The sequence below is a fragment of the Hemibagrus wyckioides genome, linkage group LG09 (genome assembly GCF_019097595.1).
Source record: "Hemibagrus wyckioides isolate EC202008001 linkage group LG09, SWU_Hwy_1.0, whole genome shotgun sequence".
Classification (NCBI taxonomy): Eukaryota; Metazoa; Chordata; class Actinopteri; order Siluriformes; family Bagridae; genus Hemibagrus; species Hemibagrus wyckioides.
Window position 1 is genome coordinate 17451402 of NC_080718.1, and position 22334 is coordinate 17473735.

A 22334-nucleotide genomic window follows, 5' to 3' on the forward strand; every position below is an offset into this window, starting at 1 on the left:
CATTTAGTGAGTAACTTCACTCGTTATTGCCTAAATTGCCAGCACTGTTGCCGAGTTTGCTGGTGAAGACTTAAGGCCTTCTTTATTTTGGCTGAGCTGCTGGAAAGTAAACAGGATGCTCATTAGATGAGCATCATCACTGCAGCAGGCTGCGAAGCAACATCTGATAAACTGTACTGCTTTCTCTAGAATAATAATAGCCCGGCAGTAATGAGGTGAAACCCAGTCACGTAATGTAATGTTCTGCACGGCCATTACCACAATAGGGTACATGCCATGTAGCCACGTGTTTGAGAGCCAACACAAACTTTTGAACTGAAATTACCATTTCTGGAAAATGCAGTGATGTTAAATTAAGAGTGAATGTGAGTGGAAAAATACCACAATGTCAATGAAACAGATATTAAACAACCAGAGATGTTTAGTGATAAAATATTTATTGGTTTAAAAGTGCAAAACCATGTAAGACTAACCAATAAGCACATTTTCCTTTTCACACAATTAAAACCACTTGAATGTCACAGGATAAAATGTTCACGCTGATCTTGTTATGGCGAGTGTGGTGCATTAATGCATTAAGCACAACACTTTCACTACAAGATATATAATTTCATCCTTTCACAAGGCACAGTGTAAATAATTCACCCTGGTCCCACATCTCCAGTCAGATAAAGCTGATTGTGGTTTCCTCCGCTCCTGTCCACTGAGGCCTGCAGGAGATCAGACACTGAGGTAGCTCCACAGGTGTTAGAACATGTCACTGAAGGAGTCTGAATCACCTTCCACAGTGCTGATACTGGGAGACCGACTATCCCTCTGGCCAGACAGCAGCTGAAGTGACATTAGCTCTAGGCTTCCTCCTGCTTGTTGAGCACCTTCAGATCCTGTGAGATGAAATGGATAAAAAAAAAGTTCATTCATAATGTATCTCAAAGCAATGTGAGATCAGGCTTTAAGCTGTGATGGCATTATCTGAAATATCTGCATTATAATGAGAAAGCAGTGACACAGAGCTACAGCAGACAGCACAAAAGTTTCACAGCTCCAGGGTCGGCAGTTCAATCCTGAGCTCAGTTTACTGTGTGAGGAATTTCATGTGTCCTCTCCATGTCCATGTGGGTTTCCTCCCAGCTCACAAAAACATGCCAGCAAGACGACTGGTTCCCTAAATTGCCGTATTGAGTGGCAAAGATTGAGTGATATTATATCAAGGGTTTATTTCTGCCTAACATGCAATGTTCCTGAAAGGCTCCAGATCCTCTATGACCTTGACCAGGATAAAGCCGTTACTAAAGACGAATGAATGAAGGCAGGTTTTGATTGATGGGTTGTTAAATTGAACCGGTTTATCACAATTCATCATATTAGGTTTGTGCAGTTCATCAGGTTTGACTACTATTTTGTATTTGCCCAAAATTTTAGATATTTGTTTTGCTATACAAACAACCGTTTATGGCTGTTTATAGCAGCTGCTCATCTTTCCACCACTGCTATACAGGCTGTAAAACAACTCTTTCAAGAGGCTAAACAAACAGACATCATTTGTGTGGAGGAGGCACGACCTGGAGGCCACGCAGGCACTTAGCCTGATCAGTGAAGCGTACACGAATGGCACAGGGACGGTCCAGTATTAAAAGAGAGCGAGCTTTGTGACTGCAGAGAGCAACCAGTGTCTGAAATCAGCTCTGATGTGGTAGAGGCTGTTAGATGGTGACAGCTGCTGAGTGTTTTACAGCCTGAAACATCCCCTTTAACATATTAACATGATTTTAAAAAACACTGTGTTGACGTTTTAGAAATATAAGACAAAAGCTGCCAAACGTCAGATGATCTATTTAATCAATAATTAAATAATTAATTTAAGTTAATACTTATTAGCTCTTTTGCATAGAACGTATTGCACTTCCGTTTCAGACTGCACAGAGTTAGACAACACAGAAAACAATGGTAGAGAAGCAAGATGAAAGGTTTAGAGCTGGAGCGATTCTTGCAGAAATATTTCATTTATTGGATGATTAAGAGATAAGGTAGCAAAGATGAATGTAAAGACAAATTTTGTATAGAAATAATGACGATAACAGAGTTAAGAAGCATAGAACTAAGTAAAAAAAATAATAAGCATCAATATTTCTGTGAACTGTATTCAGCATGAAATGTTTGTGTTCCTCAGCTCTGATATCCAGAATACGTCATGCATAGCAGGTCTCGGACACTCATTTCTGCTTGAATGTAAAAAAAAAAAAAAAATGCTGCCAGCAAACCCACAAAATATTTGGTTAGCTCTCTGCATTTGGTTCAAATCAGGGTCAGATCTGAAACTGAACAGAGACGTCATCTAGTCAAGGGATATTAAATACTACATACATAAAAGAGATCTAGAAGGATTAATATGAAAATAAACTTTATACTGTATAAAGACATTAAAACGGCAAACAGCGTAACTGTACCCAGACAGCACTGCAATGACTTCAGAAAGGTTTAAAAGCCGAAGCCAACGTAATTCCAGATCTATGTCTTCGATAGTAGTCTCAGTGCACATAAACAAGGAGGGAGTGTGTGAAATGGTACTGGCAGAGGGTTCAGATGAGAGCAAAGCCTCCAGGAAGCACAGCACACCATCTATAAGCTGCACACATTGTTTGCAAGAAGTTCAGGCCTATTTCCCGTACGAGAATCTTGGAGCAACAAACAACAATATCTAGTATGACTACAGCACCTCAGGGTGCAGATGAGAGTGGGAAACGCAGTGTGTGTGTGTGTGTGTGTGCTTATGAGTAAGAAGGATGGGGTGAGTGGGAGTTAGACTGGTGGAATCAGAACTTCTTTGAAGGGTGAAATTCATGTAAACAGCCTTCAGCTATTCAGATCCAAATAGGCTTGGTAATGGTGACAGGCAGCATTAACTAGCATTCAATAAAACCGCCATAAATATGTTTCTAAAGATACTTTTATAGCTCCATTAGAGACTATCATATAAGGGAACGAATGAGGGAGAGGGAGCTTATTGTTTGAAAAGATTTCCCAGTATCACTGCTTCAAAGAGGAGTCTCATCCCAGGCAGCTGCTCACCTCTTCAGCTAGCTCTGGCCTTTTTGCTGCTCCTCTCGAGACCGCCGTGACGCCCAGTGGCCTGCCAAGTGTTTGAAGTCTGAGTGCAAAGGCAATGATTTCACTTTCTATGTGGGCCTTAGCAAATATTCACAGCTGTGCGGAAGGATCCGAACAGCACAGCAAAGACATCCAGAATAAAGCGAGCAGACAGACACCGCTGAGAGGAGGGCGTCCTCAGCCGAGGAGGAGACCAGACACTTTAATACTTCTAAGATGCACTCTCTGCTTTTCTAATTAGGAATGTGCTTATGAGTGTGTTTTGAAGTCATGCTGAAACTGAGAAACATTTGTTTCCATTTTTCCTTTGAATTGACTCTAGAAGCAGCTATTCTGAAAACTTCCATTTGGAACAATGGGCCAGATGTTCACCCAATTGTGAACCCTTTGTGGAGCCAGGAATTACCTGGATACAAATTCAACCTAAACTATCAACAGATAAAACTGCAACTAATCATCTCTTTACTGAACACATTAATTAATCATTACAGTCCAGGCTGGAAAAAAATTAACCGCCCTCTTCAGGTCATGACATCTCAAACCTTTTTTTTTTTTTATAATTTACTTGCGCTTTTAAACACTATATATTTGTGTCCTCCGACGTCTATTAACTTCAGGCATGAAGATGTTACCCTGAAGCTTACCACTAAACATACTGTCCAGGACCTGAGGCTGCAAACAAGCCGAAAACCGTGCTTGACCCTCTATCATAATGAACAAGTGGATCAGATGCCTTACATCTTAAGAAGTGATATATCTGGGACATGGGCTTCCTGTTTATCCTCATACACCGGATCACTTATTATGATATTATGATCTGGTCTGGATATATGAAAACGCTTCTCCACAGGAAATAGATGTTAAGTGCAGTGTTAGATTAGCTTCCATGCTCTTACTGCTATTAGGAAACTCAAGGACGTCTTTGAAGCGGCTGTGCAAATGTACAGTAATGTATGCCAGCTCTCCATTTGAAATTTGTTATGAATGAGATCGAACATGTGACATGCCATTCCTTCAAATGAAAAATAGATCTGTGGTACAGCCACTTTGCATCGAACAGCACTGCCAGACAATAATGAATATGGAAAGAGATGTGCTGCAGATATCAGATATCAAAAGATCAACTTTCAATAAAATGTTATCTGTATTTACAAGGCATGAAAGGTACAACCTGTATTAGAAGCACCCAGGGCATGTCTGCGTGCGTATATTATATATTATATTTCAGAGGTCAAGTCATTCTATCCCTTTCCTGATCATACACCTGCTGACATGAAAAGCAGCTCACAATTTTTACTCTATTCATGAGCAATTTATAATTTTCTCCAGGACCCTTCTACAAATACACAGAGTTATATACGCCTGAAATGGACTGGTACTGAGGTTTCACACACAAGGCCAGGTGGTGTGAGAATTTCTCGTCTGTCAGCATAACTTTTAAATGTCACGCTTTGGATAAAAAGAGAAGATAACGCAGGTCAAAGTGTCCAACTACTGGATGACCTTGAGGTGAGAAAGGCCAGGTGCAACACCAAGAATAAAGGAAGACAAAGAATGAAAGACATCAGCAACAGCTGGACATGTTCCAAAGTGGTAGGGTACGAGAAAGGTCTGATTCAAGTCTGCAACTGTGTTTAATATCTGATAAGACACACAAGCTTTCTGTGAAGCTTTCTATAGTCTTCTCTCTAAAGACACCTGCAAACACTTAAGCATGTTCTCCACCCTGTTCCAAGCTTTCAGCGCTGACAGATGAGTCTACCCCCACTCTCACTCTCACTCTCCCCCCCGTTTACTCCCTCACCCTCTGCTCTTCTGTCTCTCCTCCTTTTTTTTCAGCTTCTAGGGTGGGAGCGCGAGTGTGTGTGGGATTGTGGCACAAGACTGTTTAGTGCTCGTTTTGAGTTAAAGCCTCTGGAACGTTCCTCTGTAGGTAGTATTTGATGGACCCTTTTTTTTGTTGTTGTTGTTTTAACCAGAGCTCAGAGCTGAGAGAACAGTTAAATGACGACAGGCTCTGTGCTATGCTGAAACAATAAAAATGAGAATGAAGTCACTGCCAGAATGACTTTTGCTGGAAAAACATGTGAAAACAATCAGGACATACCAAACTATTTACAGAATACCTTTATCCATGTCCTCAAAGCAGACAGCTGTGTCATTCGAGCTCCTTCTTTGGTGGAGCAACTCTGAGAAAAAGATAAACAGGCACGGGATAAACACGCTAACCTACTGAGTTAAAACATTAAGCAGAGCACAAAATGGTTGAAGATTGGCACCAAACACAAAGTTTCTTTGCAAAAGATCACTTTTGAGGTTTGTCCAAAAAAGTTATCTCAGGAGGAATCTTCATTTCCTGTTCCAGGGTTCCAGCAGCACAAGGTGAAAAATACAGGCCACAGCTTGGCATAGAAACAGTCACACAACTGTTACACACACACACACACACCTTTCACCTTCCCTAAAGGCATAACTAGGTATGCAACAGAGAGACACGCTCACATTTACACTCTTCCTTCTGCAAGCCAACACCAAAACCTGTAAACTCTGAAGATTAGAGTATACAAGAATTTGTCGAGTTATTTGAACATCCTACAATCATGAAACATGATGGATTCAGTGGACAAAGACCATGCTTTGTATAACTGTTAAACAGTGGCCAGAAAGGAGAAAGCACTTTGTCATTTCTACTTATATTGGAGGCATTATAAGTATTATATTGCATCACCATCCAGATGAACAAAAGTGTCTATACTGTCTGTACTGATGTAGAGTATGCAGTGAAAATGCTGTTTATTAGAGGAAAGATGATTGTGGGCAGTGAAAGAGGCAGTGCAGTCTACAGGGACAGAGCATAGACTTACAGAGCTGCTACTTGACCTGACAGGTAGCAATACAATGGATTTAGGTACTCTACAGGAAATAACCAATACGTTAGCTGTCTGAATGAATTTTGAGTTGGTTCAAATGCATTTAACAGTGTTTTGGCTCAGCACATTTACCCAGGGAGTACAGCATGGAAAGAAAGTAGAGTGCAAGTTAAAACATGCAGAATGTATCAAAGTTTAGACTGTAAGTGACCATGTGATATGGGCCTCAACAATCGATTAGCAAAAATACATCTTAAACACCTCATTAGGAATTGAATTTTGGTGGGAAACCACTGGGAAACTATTGGGAAAAGTCTGACGTTTTTCTGAAGGCCTCTATCTCAGCAATGGTAAAAGGAAATGTATTGCACTTACTTAGCAGTCTAAGAGCAGAAGAATCTGAAAAGAGAGGGAGGAGCAGTGGTGGAGCAGTGTGGTGGTGAACGGAGAGCAGGAAGGGGTCATACCTAGAGTACTGGGAACCCATCAAACTTCCTATCCCCTAAAGACAGATTAAGTCAATCAAAGACCTCAATGGCTCTGTTAACTAATCCTTTTCTCCTTGCTTGTTTACACCACTGATGGGCAAAACTGTATGGACTGCTTATTGAGGCATTGTGTTGCAAAGTAACCACCCCCTCTTCTTTTAACCAGGTCCTACCTCTGAAACTAGGGGGACACAATACCAAGAGTGCTAATTGAAAGTCAGGGGTTGTGACCTTTGGATATAGGGCCACACAACCCCACCCAGCTCCCCGGAGAGGAAAGAGGCTGCACCAGGTTAGAGGGAGAGGGGCTTGGGTTCAGTTCAGAGCCAGAATCTTGTGGAAAGTCCCTTCTGTCCTGCCGAACTCCCACTGATAGAGGGATTGGGGAAAGGCAGCTGTGTGAGTGGAAAACTCCAGCATCAGGAGTAAAGGGGATTTGCATTTAGCCAAAGAGTGCTTTCATCCACCCCTTCACTTCTCCTTACACGATTTCACTTCCATACAGGGAGGGCCATGGAGGGGAGGGGTAGAGAGGATGGGAGAGTGTCCCTCAAAGCTCCCTTTATCTGGAGATGGTCAAGGAGGATGTATGTAGTGTTGGCTTCAGAGAGAGTGCAAGCCGTGCGTGAAGGACCAGAACTACCATGTGGAGGGCTCAGTGGCCGAGGCCATGCCCTCGTAAAACGAGGTCAAGGAGTGAAGGGGGAGAGGGTCAGCCAGGCCATTGCTTAGGGTCAGAGACAGTGAAGGAAGAAATCTTATCCATCTTCATCATGAGGGAGGGGTGACTTGTTTAAAAAGAGCCCTCTATAAGACAGGTAGAGTCAGTGTCTCTTCAAAGGTCAGTCATACTATTTCTGGAGAGCACAAGCTATGTCTCAATACTTCTCACAAGCCAGAGTCTGGAAAAGACATTGAAATTCCCCATGCATGGATTTGCTGACTGATATTTTGAAAGATATTGCTTGAGCAGAAAAAATAAGCCTAGCCTGAGCAGCAGGCTTACATAGTGGCAGCATGTATCTGTTATAACTCTCATACATCTACCTAGTCTATGAGGGGAGAACCAAACTCTGTTGTTAAAGGCTTGTGAGCTATAGTTTTGGCAACACAGTGTAACAGGAAATTCAAATATAAAACCTTCCACCCTTAATGCTCAGCATGCTTTTTTTAATAGGCAGTCCGATGCATTTAGCAGAAGTGAAATCAATCAGTGCTTATACGGTAACATGCCAAAATGGGGCCACTCACCGTGCACTGCTCTAACCCACTGCTTTGTACTAATGGTTATTTTTAGAGAAGTGGGTTGTGTGTCCCAAGAGGACCTGAGGGACCTTCAGAGACCAGGCTTCAGAAAAAGATGGAGCAAAATGGAAAGATTTCATACAGACCAGTTTCAATAAGGTCAAACCCAAAGGTGAAATGACTCTGAAATCAAGTCAGGGCCTGGAATGAGGCACAAAGGAACTTTTAAGAAATGTCCTTTAAAGCAATACATAATCCATATTTATAAGCCTCCTAGCAGAAGGTCATAGCCTGTTTTGAAAAACACCACCAAACCAGGAACAATGCTAAACCCTAAACTGAATTACGTTCTAAAAAACACCACTGCAGACAAAAATCCCAGTGTGTTTTTGTTGTGCATTGTGGAAGACAGGAAGAAGAACCACCCAAAATAATTCAGTTTGTGAGTGACTGGGTCAAACTGCTGGGGGACCGAACATAATTATGATCAGACCACACAGAACCACACTTGGTTAATCTCTTTCCACCACTTCTATTTAAACAACACAAATTTCATTTCACTTTTTTACTCTTTTTTTAAGCCAAAACCTATTTATTTATGATACATTTATAAATGAGATGTTCTTCAAATGGAGAGTATTGAACAGAAAACACTAATGTGCCAGGGAAATTCTAAATGGTGCCAAAATGAGTTTCTATAATTACATGTGCTGTACTTAAAGTAGCTCTTAACAGTGCCACATGCAACGAAAGCAATGACAAGATAATTCATCATTATTATATATACACAATACTGGGCATATCACTGCAATAGGCATCTTTTAGTTATTTCTGTTTATTTTTTCTGCAGCATTTAATGACTGTCCTGTAATGAGTGTAGCTCAGGTATGACTGAGAATGTGTATGAGCTATAATCAGTAGAGACGGGAGAGGGAAGAGAGGATCCATGGGCAACCTGCCCAGCATCTCAACCATCTGTGAACAGGGGTACATCTGTCTGTGGAGCTCTAATTATTAGCAGTGGGGAGGAGTGGGAGGGAGAGAAATATTTAGCATAGAGCAATATGGCTGATAAATTTTTGTGCATTTTGATCAAATTTTGATCAGTGTGAAATGGTATAGCACCAAGTTGTTGGTTAATAATGTTTAGAATAGAAGATGTGAATATCAAGAGTTGGGAAATGTTAGCATATGCAAGCATAATCCTCAGATCAGATCAGAAAAACACATGGGTCAGCCAGAAAGTCACTAATCTCTATATTTAATCCACAGTTAGTATACATCCTTAAAAAACAGCACTGGGAAACATTCTCCATCATCAACACAAGCACTGATATTCACAATGCTAATATGTATTATACAAGCATGCTAAAATCTAAAAGCTCAGGCTGAGTGCTGCAGCAGATGCATTAAAATGTCCCAATCAACCGATGGCTCATTCAGCATACAGTAATTTAATTTCATCCCTTGTAAGGAGCGAAATTTAATTATGAGCCAGATGCTGCACTGTATCAACTCAGGGCAAGAACACATTATAGCCTCAATGCTCAAAGCTATTTAATTACCTATGATCAAATCTCACTGAAGTCCATGAAAACTGTTAATGCAATGACCCAGTATCTTCTGATGGTCACTGATGGTGACCATTATCAAAATAAAGTGGGGAGATATTTGACATGAATTAAAAAGCACTTGTTCATCATTAATAAACAAACAACTGTAAATAAATAAATAAAGAATACAGATGATGAGAAACACTAGTAGAAAGGCGTGTGATTGATAAATAGATAAAAACGGTGCAGAAAAAACGAGTCTGGCTAAAGAAAGAAGTTTACGAGAATATTCTGCACAACCAGAAACAAGATGTGATCACACATGCTGCCAACTCTTTTTCCACTTCAGCTAAGCACTCTTTCTGTGATAGATTTTACATATCTGTAAAAACCATTCAGGCTTTCATATGTACAACTTCTGAATTCTCACAAATGCGTAATGAAAAATCTACTAGAGGTAATGTCAGATCCAGAAAAACGGAGAAGAATCCAAAGAGTGACGTGAGCAGGGACAGTTACAGTAGAGGTTCCTGGTAGGGGGCTGTGGCTTGCTGAAGAGCTGGGCATATGTGACAACGCTGATGGATTCAAGATGCTGGTGTGAGCTGTGGAGAATTAGACTAGTGCCAGAGCTTTGACAGGGGGCCGGAGCCTGTTCCACACCACGAGGAAGACGGTGAAAGAGTGAGAGAATAACAGTGTGTGTGTTTGTGTGTGTAAGAGAGAGAGAGAGAGAGAGAATAATAAAGTCTGTGTTTTGTGTTTGAGGAAGAGAGTCTGGGTGTGTGTGTGTGTGAAAAAGAGAGAGAGAGAAAGGGAGAGGGAGAGAAAGGAAAAGAAAGATAGAGAGAGAGAGAGAGAGAGAGAGAGAATAACAGTATAATAATGTCTATGAGGAACAGAGAAAGAGTGTGAGTGCCTGTGTGTATAAAAGAACAAAAATGTGTGTGCATATGCTAGAGGGGAAGAGAGACAGAGAGAGAGAGAGAGAGAGAGAGAGAGAGAGAGAGAGAGAAGAGTGATAGAGAAGATTAGTTGGCAGTGAGAGCAGGTCTGATAGAAACCAGATGAGGTGGGAGAGAAATGAGAGAAACAGGGCTGTTTGGGACAAAAGAAAAACAGCATTGGTTTAACTGTAAGGAGGCCTCACTCCCTTTATCCACAGACGCACCTCTCTTATATACTACAACCTTAAATCCTGAACACATTTCTGCACCGTGGAAGAATGGAGAATAAACCTATTAGACTAGCATATGGCACGAGTTTAACACACACAGTCTAGTGGGTGTAGGGTGAGGGCACTAATCTACTCAATGGCTCAGCCAATAGCTTTTAATTACACTTTTATCATAAAAATATCATATCTTGAGTATAGACCAATAGTTGGCAGCATACTGAAATACCACAGACAACCACTAGAGAATAGCATGCCTTATTTGATAAAGAATTTGATATTTTTATATACAGGCTTTTACAGGCCTAATAAATAATGCTGTGCCATGTTTACGGCATGTATAGTACATGTACAGTAGTATGCAGATAGTGTAGGATTTTGGAGATGGGTGAAGCATAAAAGAACCAGTAAGAAACGGTACAATTAGTTCTGCATAATTAAAAACATTATCAGGATTTCGGATGTCAGTTATTTACACTAATATGATAGGGCTGCTGAATTCTTGAATCTGATTGGTCAAGTGGTGCAGTAGTGCAGGCTGTAATACAAATGAATTGTTGTACCAGCTCATTCAGACAGTCTTATATGGTGCATTCTACATAATTGAAGGCTAATAATAAACTGAGTAAGAATGGAAAAAAGAAAAGAACTATAACCGTTCACATGATGATGTTTTCGGTAAGGTTGCCAGTTTCAGTGCTTTCTGTCATGGGACAGTCTACATGACAGGATTTTGCGATGGGGAGTTTCCAGTTCCTCTGTAACATGACAAGCTGTTCTAATTTCAAGAAAGAATAAATGAGGCTGTGGAGGAAACTACTGTTTATATCAGCTATAATAGTCAAAGGTATACCTTTGACCATTTAATTATAAATGGTTTGAGACAGATGACACGTTATCCATTATTAATATTTGTGGCAAATCAGAACATGGTGATAACAGCTCTCTGCCTTTTCCTATAACATCATGTTTTAGTCTTTCTTAAATGACTGTGATGATGGTGAATAGCTAGAGTCGGCTTTCATCACTTAAATGACAGGCTTCCTATTCATACAGTCGAGTGTCTGTTAGGTTGAATACTGTGGTGGCATATTTATTCATTTATGTATTTCAACTCTAACAGTGATTAATTTTGAAGTATAGTGCCAAAAGAATATAATGCTTAAAAGAATCCTTGCTTTCTGTTAATTCGTACGTTGTTCCTAAAGTGTCTGAATAGTTTCAATAAATTTTCCAAATTCTGATGATCATTTATATTATTTTGCTGCTCTATATAGCAATAATTAATTTATATATTCAGTGACTTTCCCTCTTAGAAAAAACTTGAGAGAGCCAAAACAGCGCTGTCAGGAAGCTTGATGCACATCTGTCAACATATGTAGGCAGAAGGTCTCTAGTCTCAGAACAGCTCAACTTCAAACACAGCTCAGGGCACAACCTCTCCAACCGTGGGCTGACTGTAACAGGAGATCTTCCATTAAAGCTGCACTTCTCCACCTGGGACAGCAGATCCAGGACCTTCTGGCGTGTGGCTTAGCATGACAGCCTGGCTCTGCACATCAAAGCCTCCTACTCGATGGATAAATCCATGCATCTCTCTGGGTGAAGAGGACTCAGGGTGATGGGGTGAGGGCTATCCAAACTCTCATCCACACTCCAAATACGATATTAGTTTCAGAGGATATCCCTCTCTCCTTCCTCCTTTTCATATGGCTTATCTCTACATCTAATGAAACAGAGACATCTCTTTAAACGGGATCGAAAATGAGTTACGGGATGATGAATATAATACACCCCAGTGGTCCAAACATCCATCCTTTCAAATCTATACATTGAGTCATAAGTAAGTACTACTTGGACAAATGTAGAATTAAAAATGTGAGCTAGCTGTTAAACTGTAAAAACTGCAATAATGATTGCGTTTATTAAAAATGCATAATTCATTATTCACTAATGAATATTACATGCTTTTCATTTGATAGAATGCAATTCAATCTTTTCTCTTTTTTTGCTAGTTCTGCTAAAGCCATTAAAACGTGTAGTCACTCTTTGCAAGTAAGTGTTGCTGCATTTACCTTAAACTCTCTGAGGACCATGCATATAAACATCAAACGTGCAGAATTCCTAACAGACACAACAAAATATATGTGGTCTGGAAGAGTAATGTTGAATGCCTGATGCTTGAGTCTTCATGCTCTTAGCCTTCTGCAGCTGTTCAGAAAGAGACGGGGCACTACAGCTGGGCAGGCTGACATCAGCTTCTCACGGATCTTCATCTTACAACAAATGACTGTGCCCGGCTTGTTAAAATCAGCACAACTGAAAACAGAATTTGTAGCTTCAACATTAAAACTAACTGTCCTTTAGTGGTGGAATGAACTTCAATTCGGAAAGCAGAATCTTTCAATATTTGCAAAAAATAGCTAAAGACCCACCTCTTCTATGAACACTTGGAACACTATAATAATAATAATAATAATAATAATAATAATAATAATAATAATAATAATCTATGCGTACAGAAGTTCTTACATCTCTTCTCTGTGCACATGTTTTAGGGTAGCACTACTTGTATTGTTATCTGCTTGATATGTCGCATTGCTAAATGTAAATCTAAATGTAAATGTAATTTATTAGCTGTTGAATAATATGCAAGCATTAGTAGAGGGGAGAGACAGCACCTCCTTCCTTCAACAAGACACTTCTTAAAATACCTCTGGATCTGATGTCACTTTTCTAAATCTTCTCTCTCTCTCTCTCTCTCTCTCTCTCTCTCTCTCTCTCTGAACAAGATCAAGTATTCACACAGCCAACATAAACCCAATATAGTGATGCTCTATAGTTACGCTCATACCCACCTTGATGTGGAGCATGAGTATGTTAGAATTTTTAAAGCCAATCCTCAAAGATCAAATGCCAGCTTGGTTACTAAAAAAAAAAAATCACTATGGTGGGTTTGGTATATATTTGCACCTCATAAAACATGTTTAGCACGTAAAGTATGTTAAGATTTTCATGAAACATCTCAGAAGTTCCAGAACATTCCAGAGTTTTATTGACTTGTAGCCCACCCGTAACCTTCTGAAGAGTCTGAAGTGGCTAAACTGCTCTGGAGAGTGTCCTGCTACTGACCTGAAAAACTAAAGTGAGGTGTGCCATCACTTTGTAACCATCTGTGACAGCATCTGTGATAATAAACATGAACTTGACCAAGCTTCATTCTATACACACACACACACACACACACACACACACAGAGTCAAACCTCAGTATACAGGGTACTTACCATCCTGTCAAAACAAGCATTTAAGATAATAATCTGTGGAGACGGCACTGCTGGTCTACAACAGAGGTGGATGACAAACAAAATCCGAAAAAATCATGCTTCTTTTTCAGAGTATGTTACGGTTAACAGGTGTGGGCATAGACTGAGAATCCAACTTGGGAAATGGATCCTAACCATCTGCTGCTAAATACTTGGTGTCTAATTTATTGTTGAATTTAATCACTTCATGCCTTTGGGTGATTTTGAACAATGGTGTTTAGCTGTTTCATCTAATGCCACAGGCTTTATAGGTCAGCATCAAGACGAACACTTTCATAGTGCTTCCTGGTAAAATGCTAGTATTATAACTCCAGACACATTCTTATTTAATGCTTTAATCATCTGTCTAAAAAAAAAAACTGTTCTCTATAATTATTTTAAATGTTGATCTTGTTGAACCTGAAAGTTTCCTTACTTTCCAGTACTGTGCTTAATTATTATTGCTGCTTATTATATAAAAGCAGCAAAATCTAGTTCCATTTTCCAGAAAATAAGAGCATTTACTAAAAATGGGTAAAATTCAGGTCAAGTATATTGTGTGCAATTGCACTGGGGAGAAAACATGACATGCAGCCAGAACCAAGAACGAAGAGCTGGATGTCCCTGCCATTTTTAATGTCTATGGATTTTTCCCAAAACGGACCAAAGAAAATATTTTCTCAACACACAGCAGTCAGCAGTAATTCCAGATAAGCCTGTGCTTGTCCACTGTTATGTTTAGCATGAGAAGACCTTTCTCGACATTTTCTCTGTTGTTTTAAGTGAAGGCCTCCAGTGGACATGCTCCTCATGGCTTTGAGAGCAAGCAGCAATCTGGAGTCATGACAACTAACGAAGAAAACATTTCATGACACATGGTTAATAATAGTTCCATGATGCTTTTTTAAAAAAAAATAATAATTATATGAGTTGAAAGCAAAGTGAGGGTGAAGCAAAGTCAGAGTGTTTATTCTGTGTGTTATTTCAGAGGTTTTGATCCAGAAATAAATCCAGATACTGGTGTTGATTGGGGAATGGATGAATGTTTGCCAGAAAGGCAATAAATGGAGGCCAGCTTTGGTTTGGTTTTGTTTACTTTGTGTGGTGGGGTTGATTATTATTCCTTTATTTACTGCTTTAATAGGAAAACACAGCACAATCCTAGATTTAACTTTAGGCTTTGTCTCATCCTGTCTGCAGAGCACCAGGGGCCCAGGCAGCGCTGACAAACATGCGCCAATACTGTCAACAGCTCTCTGCAGAATGCGCCACAAGGGAACATGCCACGTTTCTACTTCAAGCTTTTCAAGCATGGATCCAATTAAGAGATTACACCAAACATTTAATCACTGTAACAAAGTGCTTGTGATATTGATCAGCAGTTTGTTACTTGCCTACAAATCTGACTAAAAATACAGTGCTTCATTTCTAGATTCATGTATGTAAACCAAAAATGGATTTAAATCTTGGCCAGCAGCCCTAAGAAGAGTTGTACTGCAGTTGTGCATCTTTCAACACAAACTGGAGAACAGGCATCCAGTTTGGACTATGTAAATAATCCTCTCTCATCTTTGTTTAAAAGGACCTCCATGAGAAAAGCCTAGTGCTGGGAGACACTGTGTCAGCTTGGGCTTTGGCCCCCTTTGTTTGTGTAGGATTGCTGCTGACGAAGAAACATGAGAGCTTTTCTCACTGCTGGTGCACAGGAAAAACATTCAGAACCGACTCTTCTATCGAGCCATCTCAGTGTTAGAGGGCAGTCTGGTTTAAGACATGCCAGAATGTTGAACAGCTTTCGCTTCATTTTTAGAGGAAGTTACAATTTCAAGCATATGCAAAAACTCTACCCCGAAGCCACAGCTAGTGACATGTACATGTGCATAATTTTACCTGAATAATGAAATCTGTAACATTATCTAGGAACACAAAGCAAAGGAAATTTGCCATATGTAAATCAAGCTTAAATAAAAGCAGCTTTAGTCACGCTATTATAACGGTGAACAGCCTGAAGAAGTGACAATGTGCCCGAGCAATGGCGCGTTAATGTCTGTGTCAGCAGAAGAAGCACTGCTGTGACACAGTACACATCACACTTATCAGCAATGCTGGCATTAATAGAAAGCTTGCAAAACTCAAATGACTGTGAAAACTTTAATTGGGGTGGGCTGGTAGAGGTAACTGTGGATCCGTGTATAAATCTGCACATACATGTGTGTTTGTACCAATACACCCCCCTTCCTGTTCCTCACACGAGGTCCATATTTCACTCCTTCACACAGAGCAGCCTTGTGTCCCACTGATTCCTATTTGGGCCCCAATTTCCCATTTACAGACCATAAAATTTTATTTTTACATTTCAATACATGTGAGCGTATACAAATCATCTGAGAAATCAAGCGCTAAAATTCCTGTCAAATTTCCTATATAAGGCAACGGCCAGAGGAATAAATGTGAAATGGTACAGAACAATAATATTTCAGAAATCTGCTGTCTGACATGGCTTTACGCTAATATTAATTTATTAACCCTGTCCACACAAAGCTGATTTCTCCAGCCTATAAGCACACCCAGATTACAGCTCCAGACCCCCATTATATAAGCAACTTTAATTTACTTTTTCTCCCCGATGTCATGGCTATGACTGGACTAGGCCGAATGAACAGAGAGACCATTCTATGCGTTCCCGCTCTCCGAGTGGTAAATAGAGAGATAGCTATCTGAGAGCGCAGCTGGGTGACGGGCACACACTGGCCGAATCATGTCTGCATTGATTCGAGCGCATGGTAGCACACTGTAGTCTTTCTTACAGAACACAATCGACCCATCTGTAGAAAAAGCAGAGGAGCTGATTGCTGGCACAGAGAGCTTGATTGTCAGACAAGATTTTGTAAGGACTGAGTGCGTGACTAACAGGTTCAAACCCGTGTATTTACAGTACGCAACAGGACCGTGTAATTCAGCGAAGGAATCAGGCTATTTACCGTACAGTAAACAAAAACAGAAAAACATGCCCATACATATGCAGTGTTTGGAAAACATAATGCAAATGAAGCGACATGATAGTGAAGCTCCTTGGGATGCTATATATAGCACTTGTCATGGTTATCTTTGCTGCCTGTCCAGAGCATTAGGATAATTGAGTGGAAACCTAATAAAAAGCTTAACAATAGCACTGTGTGTCCTGTTCACACTCGCTTTAGTACAAACAAGTGCTCCCTCACTCTCACACGACCCGGGAGGAGAGGAAGAACAGCACAGCGTCCGGGTTAATTCAAAAATAAATGGAGGCATTGAAATGCAGGTGGAAGCCTGGTCTTCCTGCTCTTTTCACTGGTGCGTCAAATTACACTGACAGAAAAAAGGGAGGAAACAATCCTCAGCTCCAGAGCAACACACAGGACGCTTTGACACTCAGAAAGCCTTCTGCTTTGGTCACGACAACTGTGCCACTAGTATACAATGAACATCACTAATGCCGGAAAAATAAATATGCAGAAAAAAGAAAGCATATTATGGAGTGCTAAATATCAGACCTCTGAGAGGATTTGCTGGATAAACCAGCACTAAGGAAATAGAGGAAGTCATGCTGGTCAGGAGCAGGAGGACATGAGCAGGAGAGGAGAGGGGAATTCAAAATGTAGTGAAATAAGTTTGGGAAAAAAGAATATGCAGGATCAAATAAAAAAATGAAAGGAGACATTTTGGATTTGAGCCTATAGCTGAGATGTATTTTAGTAAAGCACTAGCCTCATAACTCACTACCTGCAGAGGTCCTGCCTAAGTACAAGAAGCTCTATTCAGAACTTTACCATCAATCTCTCTCTCTCTCTCACACACACACCCCCCCCCATATATAAGACAAGTATTTATTCACATCTGTTCCCTCTCTATTGCTTCATACCGACTGCCTCCAACACTGCAGTCACTGAGGCACAGTCTGTCTCAACAGCTGATTTCTAAAAGCTGACTCAAGTAGCTACAAACCAGACTGGTCTCACACAGTGGAATCTGATCTATGAGTGGACAATCTGCCCCACAGTGACTTCACTGACCTTAGGAATAAGACAAAAGAACAGCATGACAGATACAAGCACACAAGCACACTGCCATCTTTAGTCTGAAAAAATAATTGCACATTTGTCCTCCTCAGTTTGCCAGGGAGCTTAAACTCTACACGTGCTTCATAACATGAGAGAGCTGTAAAGTGAAGCCAAAATGTTTGTGATGTTAGCTGGCTGCAGTAAGTTTTTAACCCCTCCCAAGAAATTATAAGTGAACGGATCACAAGCCAAGCTAAACATGCATGTTTAACAGGTTATAGGTCCAGTCCATTTTTTGGCAGTTGTGTGCAGTTCTCTTTAGGATAACATCCCCAGTATTTATTTCTAGACATTACTGAATTATCTTTCTAAGAGTGTGGTTGATGGAAGTGATTGACAGGTATGTCGTTTGGTTGAGTGTTTGAGAAGTCTTGCATCGTAGATGTGCAAACAGTTTCTGTTCCTGAAATAATAATTACTGTGTTTAAATGATAGTCACGTTCTTACTAATTTGGCTTTAAATTATTTGAGGATTGAGAGTATACATAGTAAACAGAGTGAGCATGCACATTCCTGGCATGAAAAGGCGTGCCTGTAATGAACATGGGCCTGTTTCACTATGGCACAGACTCTGGCTCTAATCTGAATCTATTGCTCAAAGGTGCAAAAGATGCTGCTTTTTAATTTGCCTATATTTTGGCTGCATAACAACAAAGCAGCAATCAGTGGAGCCATGATGTCCCTTGTGTACAATGTACACAACCTACAGCTTGTACTTTTTGTTTACTGAGGTTAGGCTTAGAATGACGTGTAGACATTAATGAGCTGCAATAATAATTATATCAATAGAAAGCCCTCATGAGACTATTAAGACAAACGTGCGTGTATGTGTGTGTGTGTGTGTGTGTGTACGCGCATGTCTGTGAGTTGGGTTGTCATGTGGAATGTATCCATGCAACTTTCATGGAACATGCTCCACTGTAATCATCTGCACAAATTATACACCTTCACATTCTTAAGTACTCACTGCTTCCTGACTGCCCATCAAACATGGGTCCATTTAGGACTTTTAGTTCAAATAATATGCCATAATGGACAAAATTGCATTGCACAATATTTAACTGGAACAATAGTATGAGGTAAAACATTTGCAGGTAAAGTTTCCAGCTTTTCTAAAATAAAGTGGATCAGCTGATCATGACCATGTAGAGTGTGTGATGGGTGTACCTGGTTCCTCTGTGCTTTTGTATTGCTTCACCAGTATTGGAGTCGGTCTGTTTACTAACGGTCGAGGCTCAGCAGCCTATAAAAGACCAATTACAATGAAATAGGATGCTAGCAGAGGAGAAAGAAACATACAATATATTCAAAAGAATTTACACAAGAAAAACATGGGGTAAGATAGTGTTGCTCTAGATTTGCCCTTATGGGTTTTCCACATATGTAGTTCATCAGGAAACACAGCTTAATGAGTGACACATACATGGCTACAGGTCATAATTAATAAATAACTGAAAGCACATTTTTGATAAAGAAAAGATCTTTTAAAAATGAAGAATAATCTTTACAATAAACACAGATGGCACATCACAGTCTAGGACAATTCAACAGATAAAAACATGTACTGGAAATGTGGCACAGGGCCAGGAACTGAAAAAGAGGTACACGCCTGTTGATGTGCATAGCCTCCTGGCTGAAGGGTAGATGCAGTAAACGAGTGAAGAGCGTGTGGAGACTCTGTGTGCTCTGCTGATAGGGAGACGTTTACTGACAGCCCACCATTCTTAGCGACTGCACCTTTTTCACCTAGTTTCCATAGAAACGCCAACACAGAAACACAAAAGGGAGAAATTAATGAAAAGCCTGGCAGCATCCATTCCTAATGAAATGAGAAGGAATTTCATGAGATGTGACATATGGCTACCACCCATAGCAGACTGAAATGTTGCCGAGGGTATATAAATAAATCGGATAAATGCTACACATGCAGCTCTGTATTAACCACGCAGCACAAAGCCAGTCTTATACTCGTACCCAAAAGCTGCTGTGAGACACAGCATATGTTTATAGTGTCTTGAATGTGAGTTTGGCTGAAATTTTTTGTCATGTAGCACAAGCTTAGACTGGATCCAGAGCCTCAGTTGCCAGAGTCAAGAAAAAAAAAATCAAAAATCAAAATAGCTTTAAATTCTCTTGCAGTCAATAACGCCCTCTTGTCTGTGCTCCTCGAGTATGAGTATGTTTTTTTTCTGCTTTGGCACCACTGGTCTCTAAGCAACATTGAGGCTCTTTTTTTTACTAGAGTAGCCTCAGTGTAAGGTAAATATTGGTTTAGGCCAACACAGGAAGAACATAGAAATCCACCGTGAGGGTTCTGTTGCACGGCGCTCATAGCTCACAGTTTTGGACTCGGCACTTATGAACGGAGCTCAGAAATACTCTTAGCATCAAAGCAACAGATGTATAAACACACAAGGACACAGTCCTCTCTGTACTACACAGTACATGAACCAAAAAGGCAAATCTCATTAGGATTTTACATAGAAGGTTAAAACCACTTAATGAAAAAGGTCTAGTTGGACGTTATGAAAGTAACATTAGCAGAAAGTATGCATAGATGAAAGTTAGCCAACATTTACACAGGCTTTGGGAGGATGCTGGGAGCAAAAGCAGAGCTCTTTTCCTCTGCGCTCCCCCAGCCTGCATCCTGATGAACTATCCAGAAATGCTGGCTTCCCCCTGAGCTCTCTACACACACACTGCACAAACATTGCTGTTCCCTCTCTGCATATAACAGCTTTAGTGTGAGCCATGCCCCATTAGATCCCGGCCCGGTGAGGGCCACAAACACATGGCAGTGGGACGAGGCCACCCAGAGGCCGCAAACTATACAAACCGTATCTTGGTGGTAAGAATAACAATATTAAAAATGAGAGAAACATTTACAGTCTGTGTGCGGTCAGCCACACATACACTGCTTTCCTATCCCCTCTAATACTTCACATTAGAATATGTCAAAGAGAGTGCTGAGTTCTGCTAGGTTTGATGTGTGTGTCTGTGTGTACCTGTGTGCTGAATTTGTGACTGTCCAGGTGAACCCGGGTTAGCATAGGGTGACTGTTCTGTAGAGGGCTGGATAGACTGATGCTGCGAGATGAGAGAGTGTCCTGTCACCACTTTCTCCTGCACTACGGTCAGAACCGGCCGCTGCCCCTCGCTCACCTCCCCGCTGCTCTCGTCATCCCTCCACCTCTGCCCAAACATAATCACCCCACTATTACTGCATGACACATCTTCCACTTCATTTCACATCCACATTCTCCACGCTAGCTTGAATTTAACTCTGTTACGCTAGTGACCCCTGGTGGCGAGTGAGAATACTGCTACAAATAAGAAAATACAAGCGAAACCTTATGTGATGTGTGAAGAAAATAATCAAAATCTTATGTCCAAAATGAAATGCAATCACTCTATGCATAGTTCAATTCACAGAGAAAGAGAGATATACAATAATCATACTTCAGGCTGATGTGATTGGCTGACTGAACCCTGCTCCATCCGAGCCAGCAGTGACAGGATTGGGTCATGGTGGGCAGAAACAAGCGGCCTTCTCGTCACCTCACCCTCACTTGGAGGATCATAATCCTGGAAATCACAGTAAAGTCACCATTGACCATTATTACTTCATGTGTAGTACAAACAGACAAGGAACAACCTTGATTTCACGACAACAAAAGATTACATATCTGATATAATAATATTCAGTGCAATCCCCTTAGACTTCAAATATGATAAGCATAATTTTTCAAGAACAAGAGTAGTACTAATCATTTATACCACACATTTAGCACTTAGTTATTGATTTACTGTATTTTATCTCTATTAAAAAATAAATCTATCATATATCATGGTATAAAGGATGATCATTTCTGAATCATTCCAAAAAGAAAAATAACTGACTCATCATGTTTTCACTGGATTGTTAGTGCTGACTGCTGTTCAACCAAATTATGGCCAGTAATAACGATGACTCAGTATTTTTTAGTGTTGAAATAGTTATCTCTACTATTAGTATTTATAATAGTAGTGTGTTGGCTAACTCCTTAGGCAAATAATTTATTTAAGACATAATGTAAACCTTGTGTCTTGCAACACTCATTCTTATATGTGAATATTTGTAACAAAAAATCCTTTCAAACATACCTGAACAAGAATATACCTGAACAGGCGGATCAGGATATATATGCATAAAAAGAGCTTCATGGCTCTAGTAGTGAGATATTTACCATATCTTGGACTCCATGCAGTGAGCTGTTGAAGCTTGTCATTAGGTTCTGCAAAGTGAAGCCCTCCTCCGCCAAAGCTGCAGTGAAAATACATGAAATGTCTTCATTGGGATTCAAAGCCAGGAATAGGTAGAGCTAGAGTGTTAAGAGTTCTACTGTTCCCAGAAATGACTCACAATGTTAGTAGTTCACTAGACAGTGTGTATTGATGTGAAGTGAATCTGAATCATGCACCTTGATGGACCCTTATGGTGTGTGTCTGTGTG

At 40.4% G+C, this 22334-nt stretch overlaps 1 protein-coding gene across 9 annotated transcripts in view; it reads right to left on the minus strand.

Moving 5' to 3' along the window:
- Positions 1-429: 429 nt before the first annotated feature.
- The window catches only part of kiaa0586 (KIAA0586 ortholog), an 86616-nt gene continuing 64711 nt past the window's right edge, over positions 430-22334 (minus strand). For 4 of the 9 annotated variants that reach the window (XM_058399012.1, XM_058399009.1, XM_058399004.1 and 1 more), the window contains 7 exons: positions 22069-22145; positions 21302-21427; positions 20848-21034; positions 19452-19588; positions 19010-19085; positions 5235-5297; positions 431-884 (listed from right to left, as the gene is read on the minus strand). In XM_058399012.1, coding sequence (XP_058254995.1) covers positions 748-884; positions 5235-5297; positions 19010-19085; positions 19452-19588; positions 20848-21034; positions 21302-21427; positions 22069-22145 — 803 coding nt within the window. In that variant the 3' untranslated portion in view covers positions 431-747. Of the gene's footprint in view, positions 885-5215; positions 5298-19009; positions 19086-19451; positions 19589-20847; positions 21035-21301; positions 21428-22068; positions 22146-22334 lie in introns of those variants that run through there. The other 5 variants (XM_058399008.1, XM_058399006.1, XM_058399010.1 and 2 more) reach the window with 5 other exon arrangements.